The 27422-nt window shown below is 43.9% G+C and overlaps 2 protein-coding genes across 3 annotated transcripts in view; one reads left to right on the top strand and one right to left on the bottom strand.

Moving 5' to 3' along the window:
- The window catches only part of TXLNG (taxilin gamma), a 57003-nt gene extending 53788 nt beyond the window's left edge, over positions 1–3215 (top strand). The window contains exon 10 of the mRNA XM_045995187.1: positions 224–3215. Coding sequence (XP_045851143.1) covers positions 224–544 — 321 coding nt within the window. The 3' untranslated portion in view covers positions 545–3215. The remainder of the gene's footprint in view (positions 1–223) is intronic.
- Positions 3216–4039: 824 nt separating this feature from the next.
- On the bottom strand, positions 4040–26263 carry RBBP7 (RB binding protein 7, chromatin remodeling factor). 2 transcript variants are annotated; one of them, XM_045995545.1, is made up of 12 exons: positions 25952–26263; positions 24966–25110; positions 19943–20088; positions 16547–16693; positions 15379–15494; positions 11688–11848; positions 10816–10942; positions 10620–10697; positions 9770–9846; positions 7795–7852; positions 5190–5300; positions 4040–4496 (listed from the first exon to the last, which is right to left on the bottom strand). In XM_045995545.1, exons 1-12 carry the CDS (start codon positions 25965–25967, stop codon positions 4428–4430), a joined length of 1251 nt encoding a protein of 416 aa, XP_045851501.1. In that variant the 5' UTR covers positions 25968–26263; the 3' UTR covers positions 4040–4427. The 2 variants fall into 2 exon arrangements, with proteins under 2 accessions (XP_045851501.1, XP_045851500.1); XM_045995544.1 differs by having other exon boundaries at positions 16547–16720.
- Positions 26264–27422: the final 1159 nt, after the last annotated feature.

Raw genomic sequence — 27422 nt, forward strand, 5'->3', positions numbered from 1 at the left:
ATTTCTTTGCCCCCCGGGGCAGCGGGGAACCGTTAAGTACCACCTGGTGCGCGTAGACAGCCGAGCAGCAGCTTCCGCTCCGGTGGGGAGGGGGGAGACTGAACGCGTCCGAGACGTGATTGAACAAATAGTTTCCAGTGCTGCGGCTCAGCTTAATTTGTTTGTGTCCTGTGAACGGATGCGTGTTCAGCGAGGTTACGTAAGCCCTCTTTTTCCCTTCCAGAAAACTGTCCGTGATAAAGAGTACAAGGCCTTCCAGATCAAACTGGACCGGTTAGAGAAGCTGTGCCGGGCGCTCCAAACGGAGCGGAACGAGCTCAACGAGAGGGTGGAGGTCTTGAAGGAGCAGGTCTCCGGGAGAGCTGCGGGCGACGATCCGGCGCTGCCCGCCACGCAGGCCTGCCCTGGCCCGGAGGCCCCCAAGGAGCTGAACACTGCTTCTAGAAGCGCCCCGGGGGGCCCCCTGGACGCCGCCCCCAGGCCCGCGAAGGAGAAACCGGCCACGTCTGCAGGCGCGGCGCCGGGTATCGAGTCGGTTGACTGAAAGGAAGTATGATCACTGTATCGAGAGCTCTATTTTGTGTATAACTTTCTGTTAGTAGTAACTATTGGTTTTGTGGTGAAATTTTTCTTACTTTTTCTACCATATCTGTATTTTCTTAGAACTACTGGACTTAATGTGGTACAGGAGGCTGCTTAGCAGTTTTGAATAGTTTTCCTCTATACATTTTCTCAGCCGTGTCGCACATCTGCCTCATTTCCCTTCAACGGAATGCATGTGACCATCACCTTGTCCCATTTTCCCTGTTCCTTGGGCAGAATTACTCAAATTTCACTCGAGATAGGGCCCATCATCACAAGGGAACTTTGTTATGATAATGGTTCCCTGATGTGAAAACAATATTGATTCAAACATCCTGCCCCCCCACTAATATAACTCAAAAAAAAAAAAATCAAGATGATCTAGTTTTATCTAAGAGCCCACTTTAATGCCAAGTAAAAATAAACTAGGGTTGGGTCAGAAGCAAGCATAGCATCTTTGATTCAAATTAGCTTTTTGATAATCTTTGTATCAAATTGACATGGCTGCAAGCCTCAAATACTCAGTTTTGGCAGATGATGTACATAAAGGTGTCACTTTTACAGTAGTAGATATAGACAAATCATTGGACAAACAAAACAGGCTTCATGTTTGTGACTAAAAACAATCCTACTGCTTTGGTTTCAGGTTAGAACTAGAACCCATGTTCGAGCTCAGACCACCTAGATGTTCACTCTGAAGTACAGCGGCTTGTTTGCTTTCAGTTCGGGATTTGGGTACGCATCCTCCCCTTCCCGCAGACGGCAGCCATCGGTAGTAGTCATTTTAAGACAAGGAGGGTTAAGTTCACGTGTAGCTTTCATCAAGCTTAAGTCCCGCTGCTACCGTGCTGCCCTTCTAGCTACTTGAAATTTGGTGTGCCGCTGTTTGCGAATCCTGCCGGCAAAGTTCTCCAGATTTTTAAAAAGGTGATTTGAATTGTGGATCATGCTAACTGAAATGGGTTTTATTTCTAAAACAGAAAGACTGGAACCCACACTTTTAACTATAGGAAGACTTGGCAGAGAGTTTTTAGTAGTCAGGGTCGATGCTTTTGGTCTGGTTCTCACCCCTTTTCTTAATTCTGTCTTTTAAGAAAAGAGCCAGTAGTAGGATCAAGGTCTCTATACTCGGACGGGGGGGGGGGGGGGGGGGGGGGGAACTTTCCTTATGAAGCTCGCCACTTCTCAGTTTTCTTTATTCTTAAGGATGGTGAATATGGCTGAGATATGCAAGTAAGTCAGGTTGTACCATGCAAGCTTGGACTTTGTCCCTGATAAAATTTGCATTGAAATAATTTATGAAATAGGTTCTACTAGAATCGATATGACCACATTCCACAGAGCGAAACTGTCAAACTGACACTGAAATTGCTCACTGGACTGACTCAAAGTCCGCCCTGTCCAGTTAAAAGGGTTTTCTCTTTAAAAGTGTCTTTGTGAAGTCCTGTCATATTCATGGTCTAAAGTGGGTTGAATGAATTGAAAGTTGTCTCATAGAAGCTTCCGCCGCCATTGGTCATAGGCATCAAGGGGCCAGAGAGTGGAGGGAAAGAAAACGAGCCGGTTCTCTCATGACCGTCAAAAACAAGTCGGAAGCTAAAAACAAATATCCCCTCCTCCGACGGCCTTGTATAAATACTCCTTTCCGCTACTAGATGAAATGTTGGACTCCTTTCCCCTGGAGGAATGAAGGTATTTATCAGAAATATAATCTACAATTAGTGCTAACGACCCTATTTCACAAGCAGTCCGCTGGATGAACAGCTCTTACTGCTGAAGCCATTCGTGTAGCCCACGTTTCTTTGTGGTGCTTGTCCTGTGTGGAAGATGTAATTCTTGGACGCATTGCCTATTCTCAAGGGCTCTCTAAAGCGATGTGATTAACAGTCCTTGGTCTGCTTTCAGCTTTGACTATGTATCTGTAGCTAGACGCGATCATGGTATTTAAAGGAGGTCGATTCTGTTCGGGATGCATGAGGGGTCCTTTCGGAATCCTTCCTCCCCTTACCCTGTGATTACAAACGGGCCCCTCTGCAGACACCCTCCTAAAGTGATCACCTCACCAGCCCAGTGTTGTGGCTTTGTAGCACGCCCTGTGTCCACTGTGTTCTAGAACACTGTCCTGCTGTTAGGCTGGTCCAGAAAAGGTTTAAATGTCCCATTTACTTCAGCTGCATCTGTCGCACCGTCATGGGATCCTGCTGTGTGTTACTCGTAGTGGCCGTAGACTCCGAGTAGAGAATACTGGGTCTTGGATCATGGACCATTTCACCCTCAGACTTGTTAGGAGTACATTTCTTGGTCTTGAGACCAGTGTTTTTTAGTTATGTATGCAACTGCCTTTATTACACCTGGTTATCACAATCCAATTCTCAGGTGTTGCAGAAAAATCTACCTCTTTCAGACTGTAGATGGAAATAACTGTGAAAAACAAAAGATGCAGAGATCTTCTAGTTTGTGCTAAACACACGGCTTTATTTTTACAGCCCACGTCTTTCATGAGGATACGAATTGTTCAGAGGCAGTCTTGTTTTGCTTTTCAAAGACATTTTGTAGAGATTTTTCACTAATGTGAATCTGATTTTATCTACGCGATTCTGTATAGATTAAGTAAATATGTATGATAAATTTGACAGCGTCTGTGTCTCCTTCCGTTGCCCATGTGACCTCACCTGTCGAGCCCCCGCAAGGACTGCTGCACACGGTCGGGTTCTCAGGCCTTAGCAAGGACGGAGTACCGGCTCACCCCTGGGGCTGGGTGGCAGAAGACTCCTTTCATGTAGCCAGACCTCTGTGCGTACTTTTTTGGGTATTTTTTGCACCTTTAGGAAAAAAAAAAAGACCCTAAAAAAATCCTATAGTTTAGCTGCTGTCAAACCGTTAAAAAAAGAAAAAAGAAAAAAGAAAGAAAACCGACTCTGCATTTCCACAAGTCTTAGCTGCTCCTAGCACATTTCAGGGCGCAGCTACTGGAATAGCAAGAGAATTCGCTATATTGTAGAGGCGTATAGGGAACGATTTAATTTGAAGATAAGCAAAAAGTATTTAAGCACATTTAAAGTTGGCTGGCCCCTCTTTGATTTGACTGTAATTATTTTAGACTTAATGGGCTACAAGGTCGTTATTGTCGATTTTTGATCTGTTAAAATAAATTAAAAACCATCACTAGCTGGCAGCGCCTACACAACAGGTTGAGGGGCCAGCCTGGTATATTCCCTTGGCTGACCCCTGCTGTACAAGTGAGCAAGCTTTCTTGTTGGGGGGGGGGGGGGCGTAGAAGTTACGGTAGGTCCGTGTCTACAAGTCTAACTTCTTTCCCAATCTTTGGATCAGGACACTCATGTACCCTGCAAAGTAATTCCACACACACACACGTACCAGCTTTCTCACAGGAAGGGACGCACACGGACAACACATTCATACTCTCCTACCCGGGTTCTAAGAAAACAAAACCGAATTTATTTTAAAACTTTATTTCTGCAAAGCCAATCAACAAGTGTTGGAGGGGAAAAGTGTAAAAGTTATTCTTGCATATTTGGGAACAGCAAGCACTTAGTTTGAGAAAACAAGGACTTAAAACAAGTTCAATCAAAGGCAGTACCCTGCTACTTGTATTTTTAAAACAACAGTGATGTTCTTTCTTAAACAACATTCCTTTCTTCCCTAAAAGCTACAATATGATACAGTACGCAATAGCTCACTTGAAAGTGCTAGAATCAGAAGGTAAAGAATGCCATATGCCAACCCACTTACATTTCCTACTATACAATGCCTTTTCGGCGCTTGATAAACCAAGCATTCATGTAGCATTACATTCAATAGAAACATTTCTTGTACTTTGGGTTTTAAGATCCTTGCCCCTCCAGTTCCGATGTTGTGACGTCTGACTCTTCATCATTGTAAATATTTTCAGCCTGGAGAGGACAACCAAATAAATGCATAGGTAAAACTCCCCATGGTTTTTTTACAAAACCTCCTAAAAACAGCATTTAATTCCGTCTGGATTTTAGGATTCACTGGTCAGCGTGTTTCTGTGTTGGACATTTTCAGAGTAACTGACTTAGTAGTCATCCCCCCAGACTTGACTGAGGAAAACCCAGGGCCAGTGTTCTTATTTGGCAGAGGAGCCCACCTGGCCACCAGGCTGCCCACGTGCTACTACTTTCTGTAGTAAAAAGTGCTTTCCAAAAGCATTTCAAGCATCCCTGAGACGAAGCACCGGCTCTGCGGTTAATGAGAGGGTTAACACCCTCTCAGAAACACCAGGTGCTCAGTACTCCGCTTCCGAGGACTCGTGGACGCTTTGCTCCTGTATCCTTCATGCCCATGACGGAGCAGACCCCAGACCTACAGCAGTGACACCAAGAGCCCAGCTGACGAAGCGTACGACATCATGTAAAGCGGAACAGAGGCCGTGTCCCCGTCTCTGTGCAGACACAGATTTCTCCTGACCTGACAGGTGCATACTGAACTTAAGACTTGTTAAAATGGAGAAAGGTCTTTTAAGACTGTTGCTTTTCTAAATTTGGTGTAATAGGCACAATCTGTAAAAGAAACACTTTGAGTGAGTGTCTCTTCATTCAGGAAAAGGAAACACTTTAGCTCACCATTTGCCATATCTGCATGATGTTATCCTCAGACACCGAGCAGATGACCCAAGGCTCATTGGGGTTCCAACTAAAATCTGATATCTTGGCGGTGTGTCCTCCATGAATAAACTGTTAATAAGAATTTTAAAAAGCCTTTGTTTCATATCTTAGTTTTCAAAGCATCAATCTTGCAACTGAGGTTTAAAGGGAGGGGTTTACAGGCTTAGTCATCCACCCCTCGCTGCTTTTGCAAGTTTCCAAACCCTCGAGAAAGACGATGGGACAGTCAGGGAACGCCTGGCTACCCTTTGCCTACACTCCCGATACAAGCATGTGCGCAGGTGTGTTTCTCTCACACAGACGGACCTAACTAAGCCGCCCCCCTAAGTACTTCACCCCACCCCACACCACCCAAAAGTAAGGACAGGTTCCTACACAACCACAATGCCATTTCTTTACCCAATACATTTAACATTAATTCAGCCTCATTATCAAATATATGTACTTCGATACGAACAGTTAAACCAGTAAACCTCCTTCAAGTTCTGGTATAGACTCTCCCAACGGGCCCACCCGAGGGGCCTCCTGGTTCTTCTGCAGCCCGCACACATTCCCTTCTCCCTCTAGCACACCGCCCAGCCACCCTCCATCTCCCCAAGGGGCATCACTCCCGGGACGGATTCAAGAAACCAAAGCAACCTCCAGGGTCCGAAGCAAAGCCCCACAAAGGCTAAGCAGAGGGCTTTGCTGTGCAATGATGAAGGCGGCAGAGACTCCCTCCCTACAAGACACAAGCTCCTGGGAAAGCACCGGACCGCCCTTACCTCAGAATTAAGAATCAGAAGGAACCATTCTCACCGGGACAATATGAATGCACAGTCTTGGACCGAAGTCACACTTCCTAACGAAGTCTAATTTGACTCAGGTTGACAATTAGGTTACATACAGGGTAACTGTTCTAATCATTTTTTCAGTTTAAAAATGATAGGAGAAAAACAGCTTTTCAGAATTGTGTTAAGGGAGACACTGAGAAAATACGTTAAGACCACAGGCTTGGAACGTACAGAAAGTCCTCAAATCAAGACACTGTGTACTAAAATTATGGTTAGCATCCAGCCTGCCACAAGTTAGGTGTCCCTTGATTTCAGGCTCTCCTGTGAAAGGAGCAAAATCCCAGTGGATTTCCTCAAGGACCACAAAACTGTTAAGGAACCGTAATATACAGGGTACCCCGAAATAGCTGGAAACCTTGAGAGCAGGCCAAGCCGAAGAACAGTCACAGAGAGCACCTCCTATCACACTTCCACGGAGCTAGCTAGGCGGATCTAGAGACAAAGCGGACCGCTGGCCGCCGGGGGCCGAGGAGAGGAGCGGACCCGGAGGCGCTAAAGAGCAGCGCTCCTTTGGAGGGGAAGGAAACGTTCTGACTTGTGGCGACGGTTGTACAATTCTGTGAACAGACTAAAAACCACCGAATTATATCCCTTAAACAGGTGAACTGTATGGTATGAGTTCTATCTCCAAGTTTTTACCAAAGTAGAGGGAGTACAAACGGCTGGACGATGGAGGACAACAGGTGACAGCAACACCTCGGCTAGAGACACTCCAGAACTAGGAAGCCACAGCACAGACTCTGCAGATGCAGTCACTCAACAGAGAACACACCGTCCAGGTGCTGTCGTCTGTCTAGGGTATTTACTGAGAAGTGCTCTTCTTTAATCAGCAGTGCATAGAACATGCTGGCATGTCTGTGTCATCACACCCTGTGTCCCTTTCTGGCCACTGCTGTGGCACCGGTGTGGCGACGCGCTGCACAAGGAGTGAGGGGACCCAAGGCGTCTGTGCCACGTGGGCTTCAGTGAGCCTCTCCTGTACGTAGGGCTCACCTTCGAGGGCCTTTTTACCTTTTAAAAGTGGTGGGCAAAGCCCAAGTGCACCAAAACTTGGTACCGACCTAGGAATGAAATGCGCTACAGCGGACGGGATGACCATCTGCCCAATGACTGGCGGACACGAACGTGGATCCTGAGTGAGGAGGAGCCGCCGCGAAGCGCGGCCACGCGCGACAGGAAGGGGACCTGAAGCGCACACTGCAGAGCTCGGAAACGGGAAGGAAGAGGACTGACAGGACGGACCCGCCCCAGACACCTTCAAGGGCTAAGGAGATGCCGAGTGACTCAGTTAGGAGCAGGAGGGAGATGGTAAACACTTGGCACCAACAAGATCCTGAATGCTTTCATTTTCTAGGCAGGGAACTTAAAAATCAAGTCACTGGAATATTTCTGTACTGTCAGATAATGTGAAGTATTGCCAATTCGGTATCAATACCTAGCCCCCCCCCAACCCCCTCAGAAAGACTACAAGTGGGAATCAGTGAGAAATGTCATGATTTTCCAGGAGCCCAAATAGTTCTTAGTGAAATATTCATAAAAACCTACTGTGCTCTATTTACGATTTTCAATAAATGTCAAAACCCAGTCAGAATAACCTTCAAGACCAATTTGAAAACCTCTCCAAGAGCTAGCATTTGGAGTTCTGACTCATTTTCCAGATTCACGGATCAGTGACAAGCAGTCCAATCTGCACATGACATTTCATCCTGCATAAGAAAGCCAATATATACCAGGAGTTCCGGAGGCCCATCTTCGGCGTCTTCTGCTGATTGTTCTTCTCCAATTTTGCTATCGAGAAAGAACACAATGCTGTTAATACTGAAATTCTTGCAGAAGGTATCAGTGTTCACAAAACCAGCATCAGCCCACAAAAGGCGTCTTAAAACGCACACACTCTAGAGACAGCGTTTCTACACTACTGCCAAAGACAACTTCGGTATTAGTCACCGGTGGGACAGTGGGATGTTCACCTTCTGGAAATGATAAAAGCTGTTCTTAACTGAGGATGCAGCACAGAAAGTGTTTATAATAAAAACTAATTTAAAATTCATTATTTAAAAAATAAAATTCATTACGTTTAACTGCGGCTGTTTGCTGCGCTGGATTTAAAAGGTAAAACTTGATATAAGCCAAGGAAGAGAGGAAAAAAAACTTAGCCTAACTTCAACATGCCGAATCTGCCAGCAGCCCCAATACTCTAAATTACACACCAAGTATCAGCCTTGATATCTAGCCCAAGGTGGGCTTCGCTAGTAAGAACTGCTGAAAAAGCAACCAAAATACATAACCTTCCAAGTGATACTCTGTCTTCCTATGAAATTTAAACCAAACACATGGGACTGCTAGACAATGATGTATATCCTCCGGTCAGGACTATTTTAATTCGTAATTCTATCCAATGCAATGTAATTCTAACACTACGCAAGTCATAAAAGAATTAAGAAACTTCACAAAGCCTCCAAATTTACTATTGGCACCTCGAGGGACAATTCAGCTGCCAGGGCATCAGACTTCCAAAGCCTGCTGCTTGACTTCATAGAATTTTCAGTTTCCACTTTTACTACTAAAATTGTTTTCAAATAAAATAGTGTAGACTCAAATGTCCGCTTTCAAGATTCTCTACATTTCCAAGATTCAATCATGGCTAGAGTTTGTTCTGTGCAAACACAGAACATTAGATGTTCAGAAGTTTTACAATACAAGTATTTTATTCCAGTGTTTTATGTTCTGTGCACTGAAGAACTGATCTGCGGTCTCTGTGATGAAAGCGGCCTTGGTTTTAATAAACTAAAAACTTAGTCTACTTCAAAGCAATACATTTAAAATAAGGATTTTAAATAAGTTATTTCTTGGTAATGATTTAAACTTACGATAATGATATCTAAGAAAGTTTATATAACTGAACATCTTTATTAATGGCTCTAAAGACTCAAAAAAGTAGAGGTCTGAAATTCTTAGAATGGCAACTCTGAGATCAAGGAACTTTACAAAATTGAAAGAACTCTATACTGAGCCCCAGAAGAACGTAAGCTCTGTAAGCTCTCTTACAGCACGGCCTGTGCCCATCCCGTTCCCAAGTGTATCCCCAGCAGCTACACAGCCCAGAGCAGGAGCTCAGCTCCTCAAAATGAAACAATGAAAGCACAGAAGAGCAAATGATAGAAACACTAAGAGTGCAAGAGACATAAACTAAGAGTGCACATATGAGATATAAACAGCTAACATCTATACCCCTTTCTATGCCAACAGTGTTTTCAATATAATTATTTGGATTGTTAAGACATACACACGCCCCCAACTTCATGTCTGAATACCAACAACAAAAACGCTCATCATATAAATTCATTTTGCATTCCATTTGCTCATTCACTTCTATTTTACAGAACCAAGACTCTTCAGGAAGGTACTTTAAGGTTGCTTTAATATTTGGCTTATTAGTCGGACTTCGGCTCAGGTCATGATCTCAGGGTCCTGGGATCGAGTCCCACATTGGGCTCCCTGCTTGGCGGGGAGCCTGCTTCCCCCTCTCCCACTCCCTCTGCTTGTGTTCTCTCTCTTGCTGTGTCTCTGTCAAATAAGTAAAATCTTTAAAAAAAAATTTGGCTTATTAAACGGGGATCAGCAAACTACTCTCAACTTTATGAATTACATCATCTGTCAGACTAGCATACTTAAGCAGTTTCTTGTCCCCAGACTCGGAGTTACCTTAAATCCCACACGTTCAGGCGGCGATCAGTACCACTTGAAGCCAGAATAGTTTCGTTATGTGGAGACCAGTGGACCTAGCAACACAGATTGGAAGTGTGAAGTATCATCTGTTCCTACGTTTGTGGGTATTATTCTAATCCTTGAGACCTTCCCATCTTCTGTTCTCTATCCTCTTCTTGTCCTATCCTTTCAAGTGCTCTTAAATGGCCCATCTCCTCAGCCTGCTTTCCAAGAAGGTCACACCCCAATATAGGGGAGCTCAGCTAGGAATACCCATAAAGTTACTCAGCCCCTTAACTACCCCAGAAGCTTTTCAACTTTTCAATTAAGTGTATCTTAAACCTATGAAATTGAGGGGCGCCTGAGTGGTCAGTGGGTTAAGCCTCTGCCTTCGGCTCAGGTTGTGATATCAGGGTACCGTGATTGAGCCCCACACCGGGTTCTCTGCTCAGCAGGGATCCTGCTTCCCCCTCTCTCTGCCTACTTGTGATCTCTCTGTCAAATAAATAAAGTCTTAAAAAAAAAAACCTATGCAATTGAAACCACTTAAAACGATATACAAGGTTGTTTGTTGTTGTTTTTCCCACTAGAGGACCTACCGCGCTGGATACCTTAATTAAAGAATCCTTGGATTTCACTTTTTAAACTGATCCTGTTTTGCAAGACTTTTTCTACTTCTGAAGTTATAATCTCATAAAGCTCCAAGCTACTTCCCACTAGTTAACCTATACAGAAGACAACCTTAAAAAAAAAATAGCATGCCTGCTGTAAGAGCAAAAAGATTTTCAATTTCCCCCATCAGAAATTACCAAAAACCTGACAGAGACACCAGAAAACTGCCACATACCTGGAAAATTTCATCTTTATGAGATTCAAAGGTATGGAGTTTTAACTTTAAATTACGCAGATCCCATAAAGCTACAGTCTGAAGAAAAAACAAATGAAAAGGAATTCATTTCTGCACTTTACATTGAGTTTTAGAATATCTGACTAGCACAAGACAACTGGATTCATAAACACCAAATACACAAAAACTCAGAAACCTTATCTGCAGAGCCAGTGGCAAGAATGAACTCGCTGTAGGGGTTGAACGACAGGCAGTTGACCTCGGCAGTGTGCGCGTCCACCAGGTGGCTGGGCTTGGAGGTGGTATTGGACCTGGTGTCCCATCTAAAACACAAAGGTACAAGGCACACAGCACAAGCAAAGCCACCCGCCCCTCCCAGCTTTTCACACCTGTTTCCGGGTCCGCACCGCTCCACACCCCCCTTATTTCTGCCACGCTTGCCCCTTCATGGACACCCCAACCATGGACAGAGCTGCCACTTCGGACTGCCAACCACTAAGTGACATATTCTAAACCTACAGAAAATAAATTAGGGCTATCATTTCCAGTTTCTCGTTTATTAGATTCCCGTCTTAATACCAACTATTTCAAGCATATACCAACTACTACACAGAGAACAATTTAACGATTTGATACCTACAACCTAGCCTTGTCAAATTTTACTACTTGGCCACATTTGCCTCAAATAGGAGTTTATGAAATACAACACATTACAGGCGGCTGAATGCAGCCCGTGGCCACGACCTGACAGAATCATTCTTAGCCCTCATCTTCAAAGTCACCGCGACTCCAATTTTGACATTTGCCACTGCCAAGCATGTTTCTTCATATTTACTTATCTGTTTTCTTTTTTCAAGTAAAAAATGGTGTTTACTCACATGCCACAGTAACTTTTATGCAAAAAAGCCATTAATGTATGGTTTCTTATATGTCAATTATACCTCAGTGAAGTTTTTAAGGCCAGTACGTAACTTAAAAAAAAAATAAATCAAACCACAGGCCACCACAATCACTGATGGTCATTCAGGGCACCTACATAGCAAGACCCCACTGAACCTTCCACCTTACATCATAAGTTTCTGATCATCAGCAACCGATCCAAATAAGGACTCGTGGAGCAGATGCCAGGCCACATCCTCTACAACAGCCGAGTGGCCAGTGAAGATGGCTTTAGCATCCACTATCTTGCCTTCCTTTGGTCCTGCGTTTATATCCCACAGACAGACAGTCTAAAGAAGGAAAAAATAAACAACCTTCATTAAAAAATTATTGAATGAGGGGCACATGGCTGGCTCAGTCAGAAGAGCTTGTGATGCTTGATCTTGGGGTCGTGAATTCAAGCTCCGTACTGGGCATAGAGATTACTTAAATAAACTTAAAATTATCTAACTATATAAAAGGTAGAAATAAACACAGGAGAGAAGAAACGAAAGTGAAGCTTCTGAAACAGAAGAGTGTATGCTTGTACCATTCATCATCTGAGACGCAGAGGGCAAGGTAAGGATACAGTAAGGGGGACGGAGAAATCGAGCATGACGGCAGGCAAGAGACAATCAGGTTCGAGTTTCTACTGACATACCTTCAGTCAAGTATCTAAAATTCACCTAGATTACACAATGCAACACACAGCCCAACATCTGGTATCTACTGAAGAGATATTCGTGTCCTAGAAATTCACACAGGGCTGGGAGATTGGAAATTAAAACTAAAACATGCTTCTTAAACAGCAAAAATATTTGGATAAATCTTTGACCTCATAGCAGAAACCACTACAAAGATTAAGAAGTGGGACAGGTGAATAACCCAGAAACCCCAACTAGGCTACTTTGAGAGGCCAAAGCTTAGGGCCTGCGGACAGATCCCCACAGTGCACTCCTCAAAACATCAGCAGAACCCAAGGAGAGGCCATGGCCTTCCCCAGGCCCCAAAGATCACAGATCAGTAGGCTCTGCGACCTGAGGATTCAAATGACAATTATCACAAAGTTAAGAGGAAAGTTTTTATGAAAAAATGCTGCCAGCTACAAGGCAATGATTATCATCCACATGGTTTAAAATAAAAGGTAATTCCATCAGAGTCAATTTGCTGCAATAATTCCACCGACACTGGTATGGGGTTCATCTCTTCGAAAATCACTTTCTTATCCGAGTCTCTATAACAAAGCTATTTCCCAGTAATAGCTATTTACCCAGTACCAAAAAAGTTTCATATGACACACATACCCTTAGTCTTTGTTGAGACACACTCAGATGCACAATTTACAAGCACCGAAGAGAAAGGCACATGCAGAGCTCTTGCCATCCTCCCCTGCACATTTCAGAAGGGTCCTGGCAAGATTAGCAAGATGCCTGGCACACGCAGAGCCCGTGGAAAACGTCAGCTATTATTATAACTAGCAACTCCCAGCCTGGCGTCTTCAGAATGCACTAGTAGTTAAGTTACTGAGCATAACCCATCCTCCCTGTTTTAGGGACTCAACCATGCCCACTTTGAGGGAAGTGGAGGAAAGCTTCCTTTCAGAGAACTAAGGGAGACCCTTGCTTCCCAGCCTCTCTTGTGGCTGGGACATGATGTTGGCTCCATTGGTCTGGCCACGATTTTGAATCGTGAACATCAACAGGGAAATCTGTTCTCATGACTGCCAGTGTGTGTGTGGGGGGGTGGGGTGGGTACACAGCAGAGATTAACATCCACTGGCCTCTTCTCTCTGTTGTAGGCCATTTTCTAGACAGCACAGCAATTCTGTGAGCTGTCCAAGGTCCTTCTGATAAATTTATTTTCTGTTTGTATCAGCCAGAGTTGGTTTTGCTTGCTTGTACCTAAAGATTCTTAACTGAGCCAATTACCTACTTTCAATATTTAAAGCATAACAGAAATTGTGACCAGTAGAAACATAAAGAAGGTCTATGACGTGACAGGCCCTGTTCTAGGCAGGAGGATATACTAAGGAAGAAGATAAAGAACCTGTGGCCAAGTTACAAGAGCTTTCAAAAGCTCCAGAAGTCTACTCTCGGCTCTGGGCTAGAGTTACAACAAACATGTTTTACTTACAGTATGGGATCCATGAAGGAAGGTATGGAGCTGTATGTGGGAAGAATGCTACAAATATTGATCTACAATAAATTAATGAGATCATTTTCCATTTGTGTGGTACTTTTGTTAAAATACTTGTATTAAGGATGCCAAGATAAGTCAATAGGGAAAGGTTAGTCTTGCCAACAAATGGTGCTAGAAAAAACACAATAACCACAAATGGAGAATGAACTTGAACCCCTACCTCACACCATATACAAAAATTAACTCAAAATGAATAAAGGACCTAAATATAAGAGCTAAAGGTGTGCAATTCTTAGAAGATAATGTAGATATAAATATCTTTGTGATGCTGGATCATGTAATGGTTTCTTAGACATGATATCAAAAGCGTTAAGTGACAAAATAAAAAAACACATAAACTACACTCAAAATTCAACTTTTGTGCTTTGGAGGACATCACCAAGAGCGAAAAGACAACCCACAGAGTGGGAGAAAATCTTCTGAAATCCTATCTGATAAAGGACTTGTATCCAGAATACATAAAGAACTCTTACAACTCGATAAAAAAAAAACAAAATTTAAAAATGGACAAGGGATTTGAATACATATTTTCCCAAAGAAGAGCTATAAATAGCCGATAAGCACATAAAAAAGATACGCAACATCATTAGTCATCATCACCGCAAGGAGGTAAACCATTTCACCCTCACCAGGATGGCTATAATAAAGAAGACAGACGACAACAAGTGCTGACGAGGAAGCAGAGAAACTGGTACCCTGGAGCACACATTACTGGTGGGACTGTGAAGTGCTGCAGCTGCCTTGGAAAAGTTTGGCAGTTTTTCAAAAAGTTAAACATAGAGTTACCATATGACCCAGTATTTCCATTCCTAGGTAATTACCCAAGAGAAATGAAACCCTACATCCACACAAAACTTAATACAAAAATATTCATACAGCAGCATCAGCCAAAATAGCCCCAAAGTGTTAAAAAAAAAAAAAAGAAAGAAAAGAAAAAGAAAAAGGCCCCAAGCATGAACAACCTAAATGTCCATCAACTGACGAATGAATCAATTCCAGCACATCCATATAATGGATTATTCAGCCATATAAAGGAGTGACATACTGACCTATGCTTCAACATGGATGAACCTTGAAAAACTTATGCTAAGTGAAAAGAAGCCAGACAGGGAAAAAGCACATATGATTCCATTTATATGATTTATCAAGAGATAAATCTATTGACATAGAAAGTAAATCAGTGGTTTCCAGGAGCTGGGGGCAGTGGGGAGTGACTGCTTAAGGGGTATGGAGTTTCTTTTTTGTGACATTTGCTGAAAATGTTTCAGGATTCGATAGTAGTGATGATTGCACAGCTTTGTGAATATACTAAAACCCAATGAATCGTACACTTAAAAAATAAACTAAAAGGTAATTTCTGTCTCACACTTCATAGTTTCCATTACAAAGATACATTTTGAAATAATGGGACACCTTTTGCCCACCTGCCCTCCATTCTAAGGTTGCTTCAAAAGAGCTCTGTGGAATCCTAAGGCTCCAACAGGGTAGTCTGATAACCATTGCTCTAAATCCCGTGAAAACGTTATCACAATAATCAGGAGTATTATCTTAGAAAACCTTTCAACTACACAGCGCTCCTTCAGTGCACAGCTCTCCACGACAGTCTTTAAGTACATGAGATTAGAAAGAGTAAGTCTCTCACATGATCGTCTGATGCACTTAGGAGATGTCCACTCAAGTTCGAATTCCAGGAAAGACCATAGCCTTCCTTTTGGTGGCCTCTTAACCTAAGATCAGGATTACATTCTCCACTTGGGTCTAAAAAAGGAAAGAAACACATTAACTACGAAGTGATTGTCTGTTTATCAGAACTAGTAAAAGCAATCCTCGGTCCTCACTGAATGAGCCATAACATTCATTATGAAGCTTGAAGAAGCGTCACATACGAACGATGACTTGGGACTTGGTCTGACCCATAGCCACTCTGAGAAGCTATTCTCTGTGCTTCATTTCAAATAATCAATGCAAACCAAGTCTCAAGACCATAAAGACTAGTTCCTTTGTGAAACTGAGTACTAGCTCCAACACAAAACACTGAAAACTACAGCTATGCCCTCAAATCTGAGTGGCAACCTGCCCCACCCCTGGATCAATTTTTTTCAAACACTTTTGTGAGGAAAGAGTTAACACAGCAGGTCTGGTTACTCAGCCCCTGCAGGTCTCCAGGGTAGCCGACAACCATGACTGACCCTTAGCCAACCCCTAGGAATGTGACCCTCACAAAATTCTTCATGTCACTGACTGATGAAGCTGTGTATGCCCAGAGCAGTGAGGCATGCCGTAGCAGCTCGTCAAGACTTGCAGGGTTGTTTAGCAAGATTCATGATGTATCCGGCTTCACTGCTGGGGTCCTGAGTTGCCCTTGCCATGGCTGGTCATAGAACAGCATGTTCCTATGTGACCAGACTTCTATAAAAACACCAGATCCTGAGAGTCAAACAGGCTTCCTTAAGCAGAGACATGGATCACATGCCCCTTCGGTCTACTGCTAGAGAAAAAGCATGTTCTACGTGGCCCTAGTGGGGAAGGACTCAGATGCCCGTGCCTGACCTCTCTGGACTCTGCCTGTTGCGTATCTTTTCCTCCTACTTTTGCTCTGTAGTCTCTGCTATAGTAAGTCCCAGCCAGGAGTAGACTGTCTGGGAGGTCTTTCCATTACATCAACTGAAATTTGAGGGTGGTGATGGGACCCCTGCAACGATTTTTAAACCTTTAAAAATTATAGATTACACTAGTTTGAATGACCTCACAGCAATTATTTTAAATCAAGAAAAATGTTCAGGTGATGGCCTGATTTCATTACTACATACCTGGTTTAGCAGGGTGCTTTGTATAGTCAAAAACCAGCACATCAGAAGATGGAGTTTTGGTAGCAATGATGTGAGGATTCTGCGGCATGTAACGAGCACGGTTTACTTCTCCTTCATGGTTAATTTTAATTTCACATTCAATTTTTCCTGTTACAGAACCAAAGCCACCAAATTCTAATGTGAGAAGAAAGAAATAAACACATACACTTATGATTAAAAATCACAAGTCATTTAGTTTAATCCACCCAACAGATTTTTAACCTAGAAAACACAACACAAATTAACTAGAGAACACAAAAATTGGGGTTTACTTGCCACTTGGAATTTATTCTCAAAGCCCATTTGAATGGGAAAATGTTGACAGCTATTTTATGCAATTTAATTGTTTCACCTTGGATTTAGAATAATTAAAAACTGGTCTCTTTCAATTGTAAAGAGGATGTAATTATTTCCTAAAATCGGAAATCGATGCTAAGTAACCCCACCCAACCCTAAGACATAGACATACTGGTTCCACCAGCGTACTGAATTCAACTGCTAGCAGAGTGCCAAAGCTCAAACGAGAGGGCTGGTGTGTGAATGAGACTACAGTGTTGAAGTTATTAAAAAGGCCTTGGGAAAGCAACAAAGTCACATAAAAAGTATAAGGAACTTCTGAGAAGCAGCAAAATAATAGCAGAAAGAATACATGTAGAGAACATCTAAGCAGATAACAGCAAATAAGAACATTTTCTTTTTTGTGTTCAAAGATTAAGAACGGGAATAGTTGCTGATGCTTACAAAGTTTGAAGGGTTCACCTCGAAACTGTGTTATTTCTTCCTGACCTATATTGCCACTTCTCCGCATATTCCTTTTCTGTTCCCCCATATCTCAGGTTCGGGAACACTAACTCAAACGCCTGATGGAGCCAGGCAGGTAACTAGTAAAACAGACTGGCTGGGTCCTGAAGAGAACCAACTGAAAGCAGCAAACCAAGTCTCAGGTTCAGCCAGCTCTTGCTATACAGGAACGCTTAATGAGCACTGGCTCCCATGGTTTAATACTGGCATTCAGCCACTCTTCTCTGTGGCAAACGTAGCTTACTCTTCTGTGTGGCTGAAAGTCACAGACCAGTCCACACAGCTACACCTACACAACCATACACAATCACCCTTTTCCTTCTCAGCATGTTCCCTTTCCATCGTTGTCAGTGGGAGAAATCCGGCCCAGCCTTTCTAAGACTGCCGCTCACCCTGAGACTGCTCCAAACCTGCCCCAACTTTGCTATTCGACCCACCACCCAACCCTCCACCGTGGATTCCAAGGGCTCTAACATTTCTAATATAAAGACACTCAAGTTCCCTAATTCCTTTATTTAGAACAACCTGAACAGCTCTCCTCTTCTAAAAAAACAATTTCCAGGAAGATTTACTTTCAACACAGGGCCTTGTTTCCTCAAATTCCAAAGTTTGAAAATAAAAACCACCATTTTAATGATAAAATAGTATCCATTAAAAAAATACCGCAACTGAAAATAAAGAGAGGTGTTAACCGTAAATTATTTCAGTCACTTGTTGGAATGGAATACACAGAACAAGTGACTTCGGTAACTTGATACATCCATAAATTATGCACAGAGACTAAGTCTGAAGCCAAAAGTCCAATAAATACATATTTTAGGATTAAAATCCACTGAAAATTTCTCATTACAATTTTTACAGAAATAACGCATAAAACTGTAGGGAAACGGACTGTGAATTGTGGCAGTGGCAAAGGGATTAAATCATTTTGGAAAATAGTTTTAGACGATTTTAAGCTGACAATGAACACACCATAGGACACAGCAATCCTACTCCGCTAGATGAATTTTCCCACATGTGTACAAGGAGACATGGCAAGGATGTTCACTGAAGCACCATTTGTAAGAGCAAATACCAAACAGAGGCAGTCCAACTGCCCCCTGGTAGAATGAATAAAGTAAGGTTTAAGCACAACGGAACATGACACGGGAGTTAAAAGGAGGCAGACATCTACGTGGTTTACACACATACACAAAACAGTACCCAAAGAAAAAAAGCGGGGAAAAAAAACCCTTTATACAGATGTACTACTGTATGAGTAATAAAAATACAAACAGTTAAAAATGGCACACTAATTTCAGGACAGTGGTAAATTCTTCAAAGGCAGGCAAGTTAGGAAAAGGGTATGGGGTGGCAGGATTTTAGCTATAATGTTTTATTTTCAATATGAAAAAAACTAATGTAAACTCCTTAAAATGCTAAGATTAAACCTTTTAGGGCTGTGCAGACAGCACTAACCCAACAGGTCTGGTTGCTTAGACCTCTCAGCTCTGGGGGACACTGGGACCATGAATGACCCTCAGCCAAGTCCTGGGAACATGGACCTCAGAATGTTCTTAACGTCACTGATGGATTGATGATTTTGTGGTGTACACCTGGAGCAATGGACCATGCTGTACCAGTTTGTCAGGGTTGCTCTGCACAGATACCAAGATTGACGACATGCACCTGGTTTCATTACTGGGGTCCTGAGTTTCAGTTGTCTTAACTGGCTGCCAGAAGGACGTGCCTGTGAAAACCACCCCCCACAAGAGCCTCAGATCCTGACACTCAAATGGGTTTCCCTGGGCAGAAGAGAGATTCTGCACATGTCCGTTATGTGCTGCCAGAGAGAAAGCACATCGTGTGCAGCCCTGGAGGAGCCTTGTGCCAGACCTCCCCAGACTCCCTGATGTGTATCTTTCCCCCACCGCTTTTGTTCTGTATTCTTTACTGTAACAAACTTTAGCCATGCATATAATTTGCTACGAGTCTTGTGAGTCCTTCTAGCACAATGACCAACCTTGGGTGATAGTGGGAAGACCAAATCAGGGGAATGTACGTTTGACAGGGGAAACAGGGAAGTCAACAGCTTCCATAAAAAAGCCACTATTACCTGTTTCGTACATACGCCTCCTCTGACTTTTTCCTATATACACCCAATACATATTATTACTTTTTACCAAAATGGGTACTATAATCACACAAAGGAGTTAATTTATCCTGGACAGCTTTCCATACTAGGGCATACAGATTTGCCTCATTGTGAGTCTGTGTGAAATTTCAAATTTATCGCATCCTTAGGAATTGCTGCACAGTATTTCAAACATACCATAATGTGTTTAACCGATTTCCTATAAACTAACATCTGGGTTGCTAGGCTGATCTTAATTTTTCAATCCTGCAAATAATGCTATTGTGAAATCCTTGTGCACATGTGAGCAAGTAGTTCTATGAGATAAACTCCTAAAAGTTAAACTGCTGGGCCCAAAGAGATTAATAGAAAACTGTAAAAACATATTAGAAAAGAAGGCACACTTCCTTAAACACCAATACTGGAATATACGGTATACCTACCACCCTTCTCACTGTCACAGTGGGAAGCATCAAACTGTGCATCATCGTTCGGAATATGGACTCGAGCAACCACGAGATGATTCTGCTCATCAGATGTGTGAGTCCCCAGCACTAGCCAATGAAGGGCATAATCCTTTCCTTCCGGTCTGTTTAGGAAAGAAAATAAGTCACACTAACCCTAAAGAAATCAGTTGATAACAAATTCAGTCCATCTCCAATCTCCACACTCATAATCATTGACTTCTCACCTAAAAAATATCTTCCATTTTAAGAAATTAGACATTTCTAAATTTTCCAATAAGAGGCAACAAGAGAGAATGGAAAGTTTAAGCACTGAGCCAGAAAAACTGGGTTCAAATCCTGGTTCAAACTAAAATTAACTATATGCAATTCCTTAAATCACAACTTCCTGGGGGCCCCAGCTTCTTCATCCAAAAAACAGGTTATGAGTGCAAAAGGCATGAAAACTCATTATTAATGGTCATGGTGCTTAAAGTCTATGAAATGGGTTTCTCAATTTTATGGGGGGGAGGAGGGCTGTCTTTGTTACCTTGGTTGTACAGAACTCATTTTGACGCTAAAGAACCCACTGATGCTCCTTGGCACCCTGGACCAAACTGTGATTTTTACATCAGTATCTATTAACAATGTCTTCCCATTTGTATTATCTAGAATAGCAATTTTCTCCTATGCCCTGTGGTCCCGCCTCAGTGAAGAGGGCCAAAACCTAAGGCTCTAGGCCCCAACACCAGACAAATTTGGCTACTTAGGTTTCTAAAGTTCAGTTGTACAAAGGATTCAGTGGATTTTAAAAAAAGGGTTGAGGATTGCTTCTACAAATATAATTTACTAATAACTAAAAAAAAAAAAACAAGATGAAATTTTACCATGATTTGGCTTAATGTAAAAAAGAACGATAAATACAATATACAAGTCCAAGAACAGAATAAGGCAGCCATGGCTAAGCAATAGCAGCTTGTTTGAAAAAAGGCATGAGTCTTAGTCAATATATGTTCAGGGGCCAAAAATAGGATACGGCTACCAAAACAGTTAATTTTCTCTTAGATGCACTTATACTGGGGGGAGGGGGGAGAGGCAATATATGCGAGCACTCACCCACTTATTTTTAAATAAAAAAAAAAGGACATACTTAGAAAACTAGGCTCTAAGCAATATCGTTTGGGAGAATTGAGACAAAACAAAATCTTTGTAGCTCAAAATGAAAGAGAACTTAAACACATCTCATTAGAATCATTTGAAGAGAAATAGGGATGCTTGAGAGAAAGGAGGCACTGCAGAGCAATATTACGGCTAACATAAAAAGAAGTGACTTTTTAGGGGCTTAAGCAGAAAAAAACAGCACCTTTCTAAGGAGCATGGTCCAAACATGGACTGGAGTTTGTGAAAAATTCCTTGACTCTAAAATTCAATTCACGTATTCCCTGACACAATAATCATATAAGGATTTTTTTTTTAACTGGAAATCCTTTCATCTCCATCATTAAAATACAAACCTATTTTCCTGAACCAATCAATATTACAATGTTTTCCTCCAATGCTGAATGAACCTAAGGCTGCAGAAGCACTAATGTTAAAAGACCTAGTCCAATTTCCAGTGCCGGAATCCTTCGATCACTTGGACTCCACTGCTAAGAAATTCACCTGACAATCACAGATTATTACGAGGTTATTCTCAGTATTGTCTTAGTGGCAAAAGATTGGTAACAACCTAAATATCCATCAATAAAGAACTGGTGACATAAATTCCAATATATTCATAAATGGAATTCTGCGGAGCCCTTAAAACAAAAGACTGTATCTAAGCATGCTGAAAAGAAAAAGTCTCCAATATAAACTACCAATTGTAAAGTCAAGTGAATAATGAATAACTTGCTACTATAAAAAAAGATGGATGGGAGAGGCACCTGAGTGGCTCGGTTGGTTAAACGTCCAACTCTTGGTTTCCGCTACGTCATGATCTCACAGGTCCTGGGATTGAGCCCCATGTTGGCCCCGCACTCAGCAGGGAGTCTGCTTTACTTTCTCTCTCTCCCCCTTGCCCTCTGCCCCTCCTCCTGCTGATGTGCACAACTCTCTTAAAAAAAAAAGATGGAGGGGAAATATGTATATGTACTTATTTCTGGATGGGTTTTAAAAAATGCCAAAAATGACTGTCTCTACTTTGGGTAATAAAACTAGGAGAGGGGGCACCTGGGTGGCTCAGTGGGTTAAAGCCTCTGCCTTCGGCTCAGGTCATGATCCTAGGGTCCTGGGATCAAGCCTCACATCGGGCTCTCTGCTCAGCGGGGAGCCTGCTTCCTCCTCTCTCTCTGCCTGCCTCTCTGCCTACTTGTGATCTCTGTCTGTCAAATAAATAAATAAGATCTTTAAAAAAAAAAAAACAACTAGGAGAATAGTGGACATGGAAAGGAAACTTATATTTCACTCCATGCACTTTGTACCACCTGAATCTGAGTGATTACAAAGATTTTTAAGCAGAGATTTAGTCTCAATGTGTTTAATAGCAAATTATTTAATAAAAGATACATGGAATAATGAAATTACTTCTTAGAAATGCCTATATAGAAATTTTTAAAGGCAAATCCACTATGTGGAAAATTACCTGAGTTTTTAAGGACAAGAATTCAGAAACTGCAAGTAATTATTAGGAAGTATACTCTACATAGTATGTAGGTAGAAGGCAGGCCTTATGAGGTTGACTAGGATCTAGTTCCTCAAAGACTCGGCGTAGGAATAGCTAACGTTTCCAGTGTTCCATATAGTAACAAAACACAAAGTCCCTTCATATTCCAAACAGAATCCTGCAAAAAGCACCACAAAGCTATCCTCAACATCCAAGAATGCAGGCTGCCTGGCATTTTCTTGCATTCCCAGAGCAACTGCACATCCCACAACCAGATCCCACTTCTTTGCATGCAAAGAACACCATGGAATACACAATTTAGAGTATTTTCTCTTAAGTTCTTAAGTGTTAATATAAAAGTAGTATGGTGTGTGGGGGAGGCTTCTGGCTCAGTAGGTGGAGCATGCAGCTCTTGATCTCAGTTGTAAATTGGAGCCCCACGTTCAGTATACAGTTTGTTTAAAAATAAAAATCTTGGGGCACCTGGGCAGCTCAGTTAAGTGTCTGCCTTCGGCTCAGGTCATGATCCCAGGATCCTGGGATCGAGCCCCCCACTGGGCTCCCTGCTGAGAGGGAAGCCTGCTACTCCCTCTCCCCCTGCTTGTGGTCCCTCTCTCGCTGTCTCTCCATCAAATAAATAAATAAAATCTTTAAAAAAAAATAAAAACCTTTAAAAAAGCAGTATCTGGGCTAAGAACTTACAGATCTATCACCCTTAAAGCTGCTACACAAAACATATCATAGGTAACATTTTTAAAAGACTTGAATATGCAGTTTTCATTGGAATTCAAATGGAGAAATACAGTTATGACACTCTAATAAATTATTTCTGAATACAAAGGGGTGGGAAAATCAGCATCGGTCACCACTTACTGCATACTTACTCCATGCCAGCACTTTAACAGTGCAGGATCTTATTTAATTCTCTCAAAAGTAGGCAGTCAGAACCGGGAGCACCTCCATTTACAGATCACCCAGCTTGGGGGCAGATACTGATCAATGTGCCTTAATTTAGCTACTAAGAAGCAGGGGGCAGGATTCAAACTCTGGTTTCTAACCTTAGAGTCCCACCCACCCCCACTGTTTTCTTCTGTTAAGGTAGGTCAAAAAGATCTAAAAGAATGTAAATTAAGCTGTTAAAGCTTTTAATTTACTTAACAGGAATGCACAAAGAGTCCAAAGTAAGTGGTGCTCTAACTGAGAACCTGAATACCCTTAAGTATTTGATGCTCAAAATGGTTATGTCAGTGCTTAGAAGTTTCCATCATTTATTTCTTGGCTACTCTTCCCATATTTGTATATCTACACTGTGATTTTTTGGGAACCCCAATGGAAGTCCTACCTGTATGGAAGACGGTGTTTGCATATGGAGAATCTGTCCGTTAAAGGAGTAACCGTATATAAAGTAACTTGCTCTTATTTTCATAACTTGTCTCAAAATCCCCTTTCTAGATTAATTTTGTTAATGCTCATTAAATTATATGCTCGCATTACCTAAATTTTATAGTTTTAAGGTATATGGCTAAGTTCCTACTAGAAAAGGTACAAGGGCATGAGAAAGGTGGTCTTATACAGGGCTTGGCTCAACTCAGGGATACTCAGTTTTTTTGGGCTCAAAATCCCTTTCCGCCACTTACAGAATGTGTGATCTTGGGAATTTTACTCAATGTCTCCACCCCAATTTCCACAACACAAGGATGATCAAAAGTAATCACAGTACACTTTTGAGTATTAAACCAAACAAGGGGACACAAAACTTCAGATGTGCCAGGCCTTATTTTAAGTGTGCAATAACGCCAGCAATTATTACCATGGAAATTCTAGAAATGGCTGAAAAGAACACTCTTACGAAGACTAACAACCACCTCAAAGTGTATTCCACATTATTAACCTAACATCTTTTCTTTGGCGAACCGTTGTTAAATTATTCCCTTTGCCAATTAAAACCTATTCATACTGGAGTAGCTGATTACATGGATATGCTCACTTGGTAAAAATCCACCAAGCCATATGCTTACGATCTGTGCACTTTCCCGTGTATACCGTATTTTTCAATAAAGTTGTAAAGAAATCCGGCCCCCAGCGGCTGGATTTCTTTGGGGTCAGCGGCCCCCCAAAATGCCGCTCTGTATTTAAGCCAAAAAAATGTCAAATATATCAGATGAGTCCCGCGAGTATCATTAATCGCACTTATCCCCACATTTACATATCAGAAGCCATCCCATAAATCATTTAAGTTTCGAAAATATAAATCACCTGCTACCTCATCCAAGGGCTAAACTGATTACACACTCCTGTTCTATATGTGAAACGCTGAAACTAGGAAATCCACGGCAATAGTTAAATCTATGCAAAGTAAAAGTTGCCAAAAACCCTTACTTAGTCACTTCAGGAAGCCACTGAACGGTAAGACTCGGCCACTGAAGAGCATGGGTCATAACCAGGTCATACAGAAACGGTGTATTCTTCTTCCAGATTTTATATTCTTCATTGATGACACGCTCCTCCACAGTATCTTCAAACACTGAAATTTGGAGAAAGCCCATACAATTAAGTGGCTGAGAAAAATCGAAGTCAGAATCTGTACACAGATACCGGAGGTCACCTCGAGATGGCCACACCTAATCCACTCAGATTTACCTCTAATTTGGACACGAACTAATTGCTCTTCCAGAACGTGGAGAGAATATTAACACCAGTAAGCTTATTTTTTGTGCTTAGAAATCAATACCGCTTGCGCATACAGAATTGGGTAATTACACAGACGATTTTGTTTCGCCAGTTACAGCTGTTCGCACCTGTTCTAAGATGACGACCCGTATGTACAGGGGCTCCACGACCCACGCGGGGAGACGAATCCACGTGTAGCAGAAACCCCTCGGCCCGCTCCCTCCATCCCCCACCAGGAGCGGCCTCCTCTCCCACGAAGCCAGCGTCAGCAGCCATAGGCTGGCGTGTTCCAGAATCCCCCGGACAAGGGCCGCGACCCCGAAGCGATCGACGCGCGCGCGTGGAAGGAGCAGCCGTGTCCGCTTTCCGGTGGCGGAGGCCGCCTCCGCCCGAGAGCCAAGGGCGCCGAAGGGAGCGCCGCCGCCGGAGGCGGGGGGAGGGAGAGTGGGGGGGGGACAGAGAGGGAAGGGGGCCCAACCCGCGGCCCCGCGCCCGGCTCCGGAAGTGCTAGGAGACCTCCGCGCCTTGGTCCCGTCTCGAGGGGCTAGGCCCCTCGAGGCGCGCGCCTAGCCTCGCGCCCGGCCCCGCCCCCTGCTCCTCACGCCAATTCGCGCCTTTCGCCGGCGCGTGCCGCGGCCTCGCGCGCCCGCCGCCCCCCGCGGTCCCGGCGCGCGCCGCCCCGCAGGGCCTCTTACTCTCTTTACTCGCCATCTTGCGTCGGGTCGTTCGCCCCTCGCCGCCGCCGCCTCGGACTCCGCTCGCTAGCCAACAGCAGCCCAAACGCAGGCGCTCCTGCCTCGCCCAGGCGCGTCACACTCTTCTAGCTCTCGAAGCGTGAGCTCCGTCTTACGGCCTGGGTGCTCCCCAAACGCTGCGTCTTTCTCTCCTGCCTCCTCCCCGCTCGCGGGTACCGAGGTCTGGGGCGCTCTTCTCTCTCTCTCCAAACTTGGAACGAGACTTTTCAACCCGCGCCTCCCAGCCCGCCCAGGCAGCTGAGCGCAGGCGCATCCGCCCTGGGAAAAGTGAGAGGCGGCGGAGAGGCGGGCCTGGGAGCCAACGGCTCGGTCGTTTCAACCAATGAGGTGCGTCAGGCCGGTTTCACGCGGCATTTGGAGGCGGGCTTCTGGGGGTGGGCGGAGCGTTCCGCGGCAGGAAGTTGGCGAGGCGCAGGCGCGAGGGCTCGCCCAGCGCTCCCAGGGCCGGGCGCGGGGGCGGATGGGGGCGCGCGGGGGTGGGGCGGATGGGGGCGCGGCGTGCGGGCTGTGCGGGGGCCCGCGAGCCCCGGGGCCGCGGGGCGTGGCTGCTTGCAGCGGCCGTGGCGGTGGGGTAGGAGGGGGGCAGGGAGACTGCCGCCGCTTAGCCAAGCAAAATCTCAGAGCGAGGGAGGAAAATGGTTTCTAGTCTCGAGAGATTACTGTGCCCTCAAAGTCTCCCTGATAATCATGAGTATGCAGTTCTGTGCACCCTGAAAGGTTTCCCTCCAGCCGACTGGCTTTTCCTTGGGCTTGGGCGAGCTGAGGTGGGGTTCGTTGGTGGCAAAGTGAACCTTTTACAGAGGCCGCGGGCGTCTTTTGGCTGCTGAAGCCGCCGGGCCTCCCTGTTAGGCTAAACCTGCGGCCTGTACTGGCACAGGCCGCCGACAGCTCAAAGCTGACTTGAATTACATTTTCGTTTGTTTGCACATTTGGGTCCTTAAAATGATTTGCGCCCTCTCGAACCGCAGAGAATTTTGTCCTGACCCCGGCGTTCTTGTCTCTGCCCCAGTCCGAACCCCTGCTGAGTCATTCTTGTCACCTGCAGGGGTTCTGGGGCGACCCCAGTCCACGATGGCGAAGCTGGGGAGAGCTGCCCTAAGCCGAACGGGGATGGCTTGCTTGACCGCAGCTCTACCTTGGAATTTGGTAGCCCCTGAGGAGTGCGTGGGAATGCAGAGAAAGGGGGCTGCAGGGCCCGAAGGGCGAGATGGTGGGGGGAGGTGGCCAAAATGCCTGCGTGCAAAGGGAGCCTCAGTGCACATCCAGACTCGGAGAGAGACTCTCCCTGCAAAAGCAATCCAGAACATTCGCTGCCTTGGTATTTTCCAAGTGCTTTCATGAGAATGACCGTGGTGATCCTCAGACAAAAGTGTTCAGTTGCCTCTGTCATGCCTACTTTTCTGACCAGGAA

This window comes from Meles meles, chromosome X (assembly GCF_922984935.1).
Source record: "Meles meles chromosome X, mMelMel3.1 paternal haplotype, whole genome shotgun sequence".
Taxonomy (NCBI): domain Eukaryota; kingdom Metazoa; phylum Chordata; class Mammalia; order Carnivora; family Mustelidae; genus Meles; species Meles meles.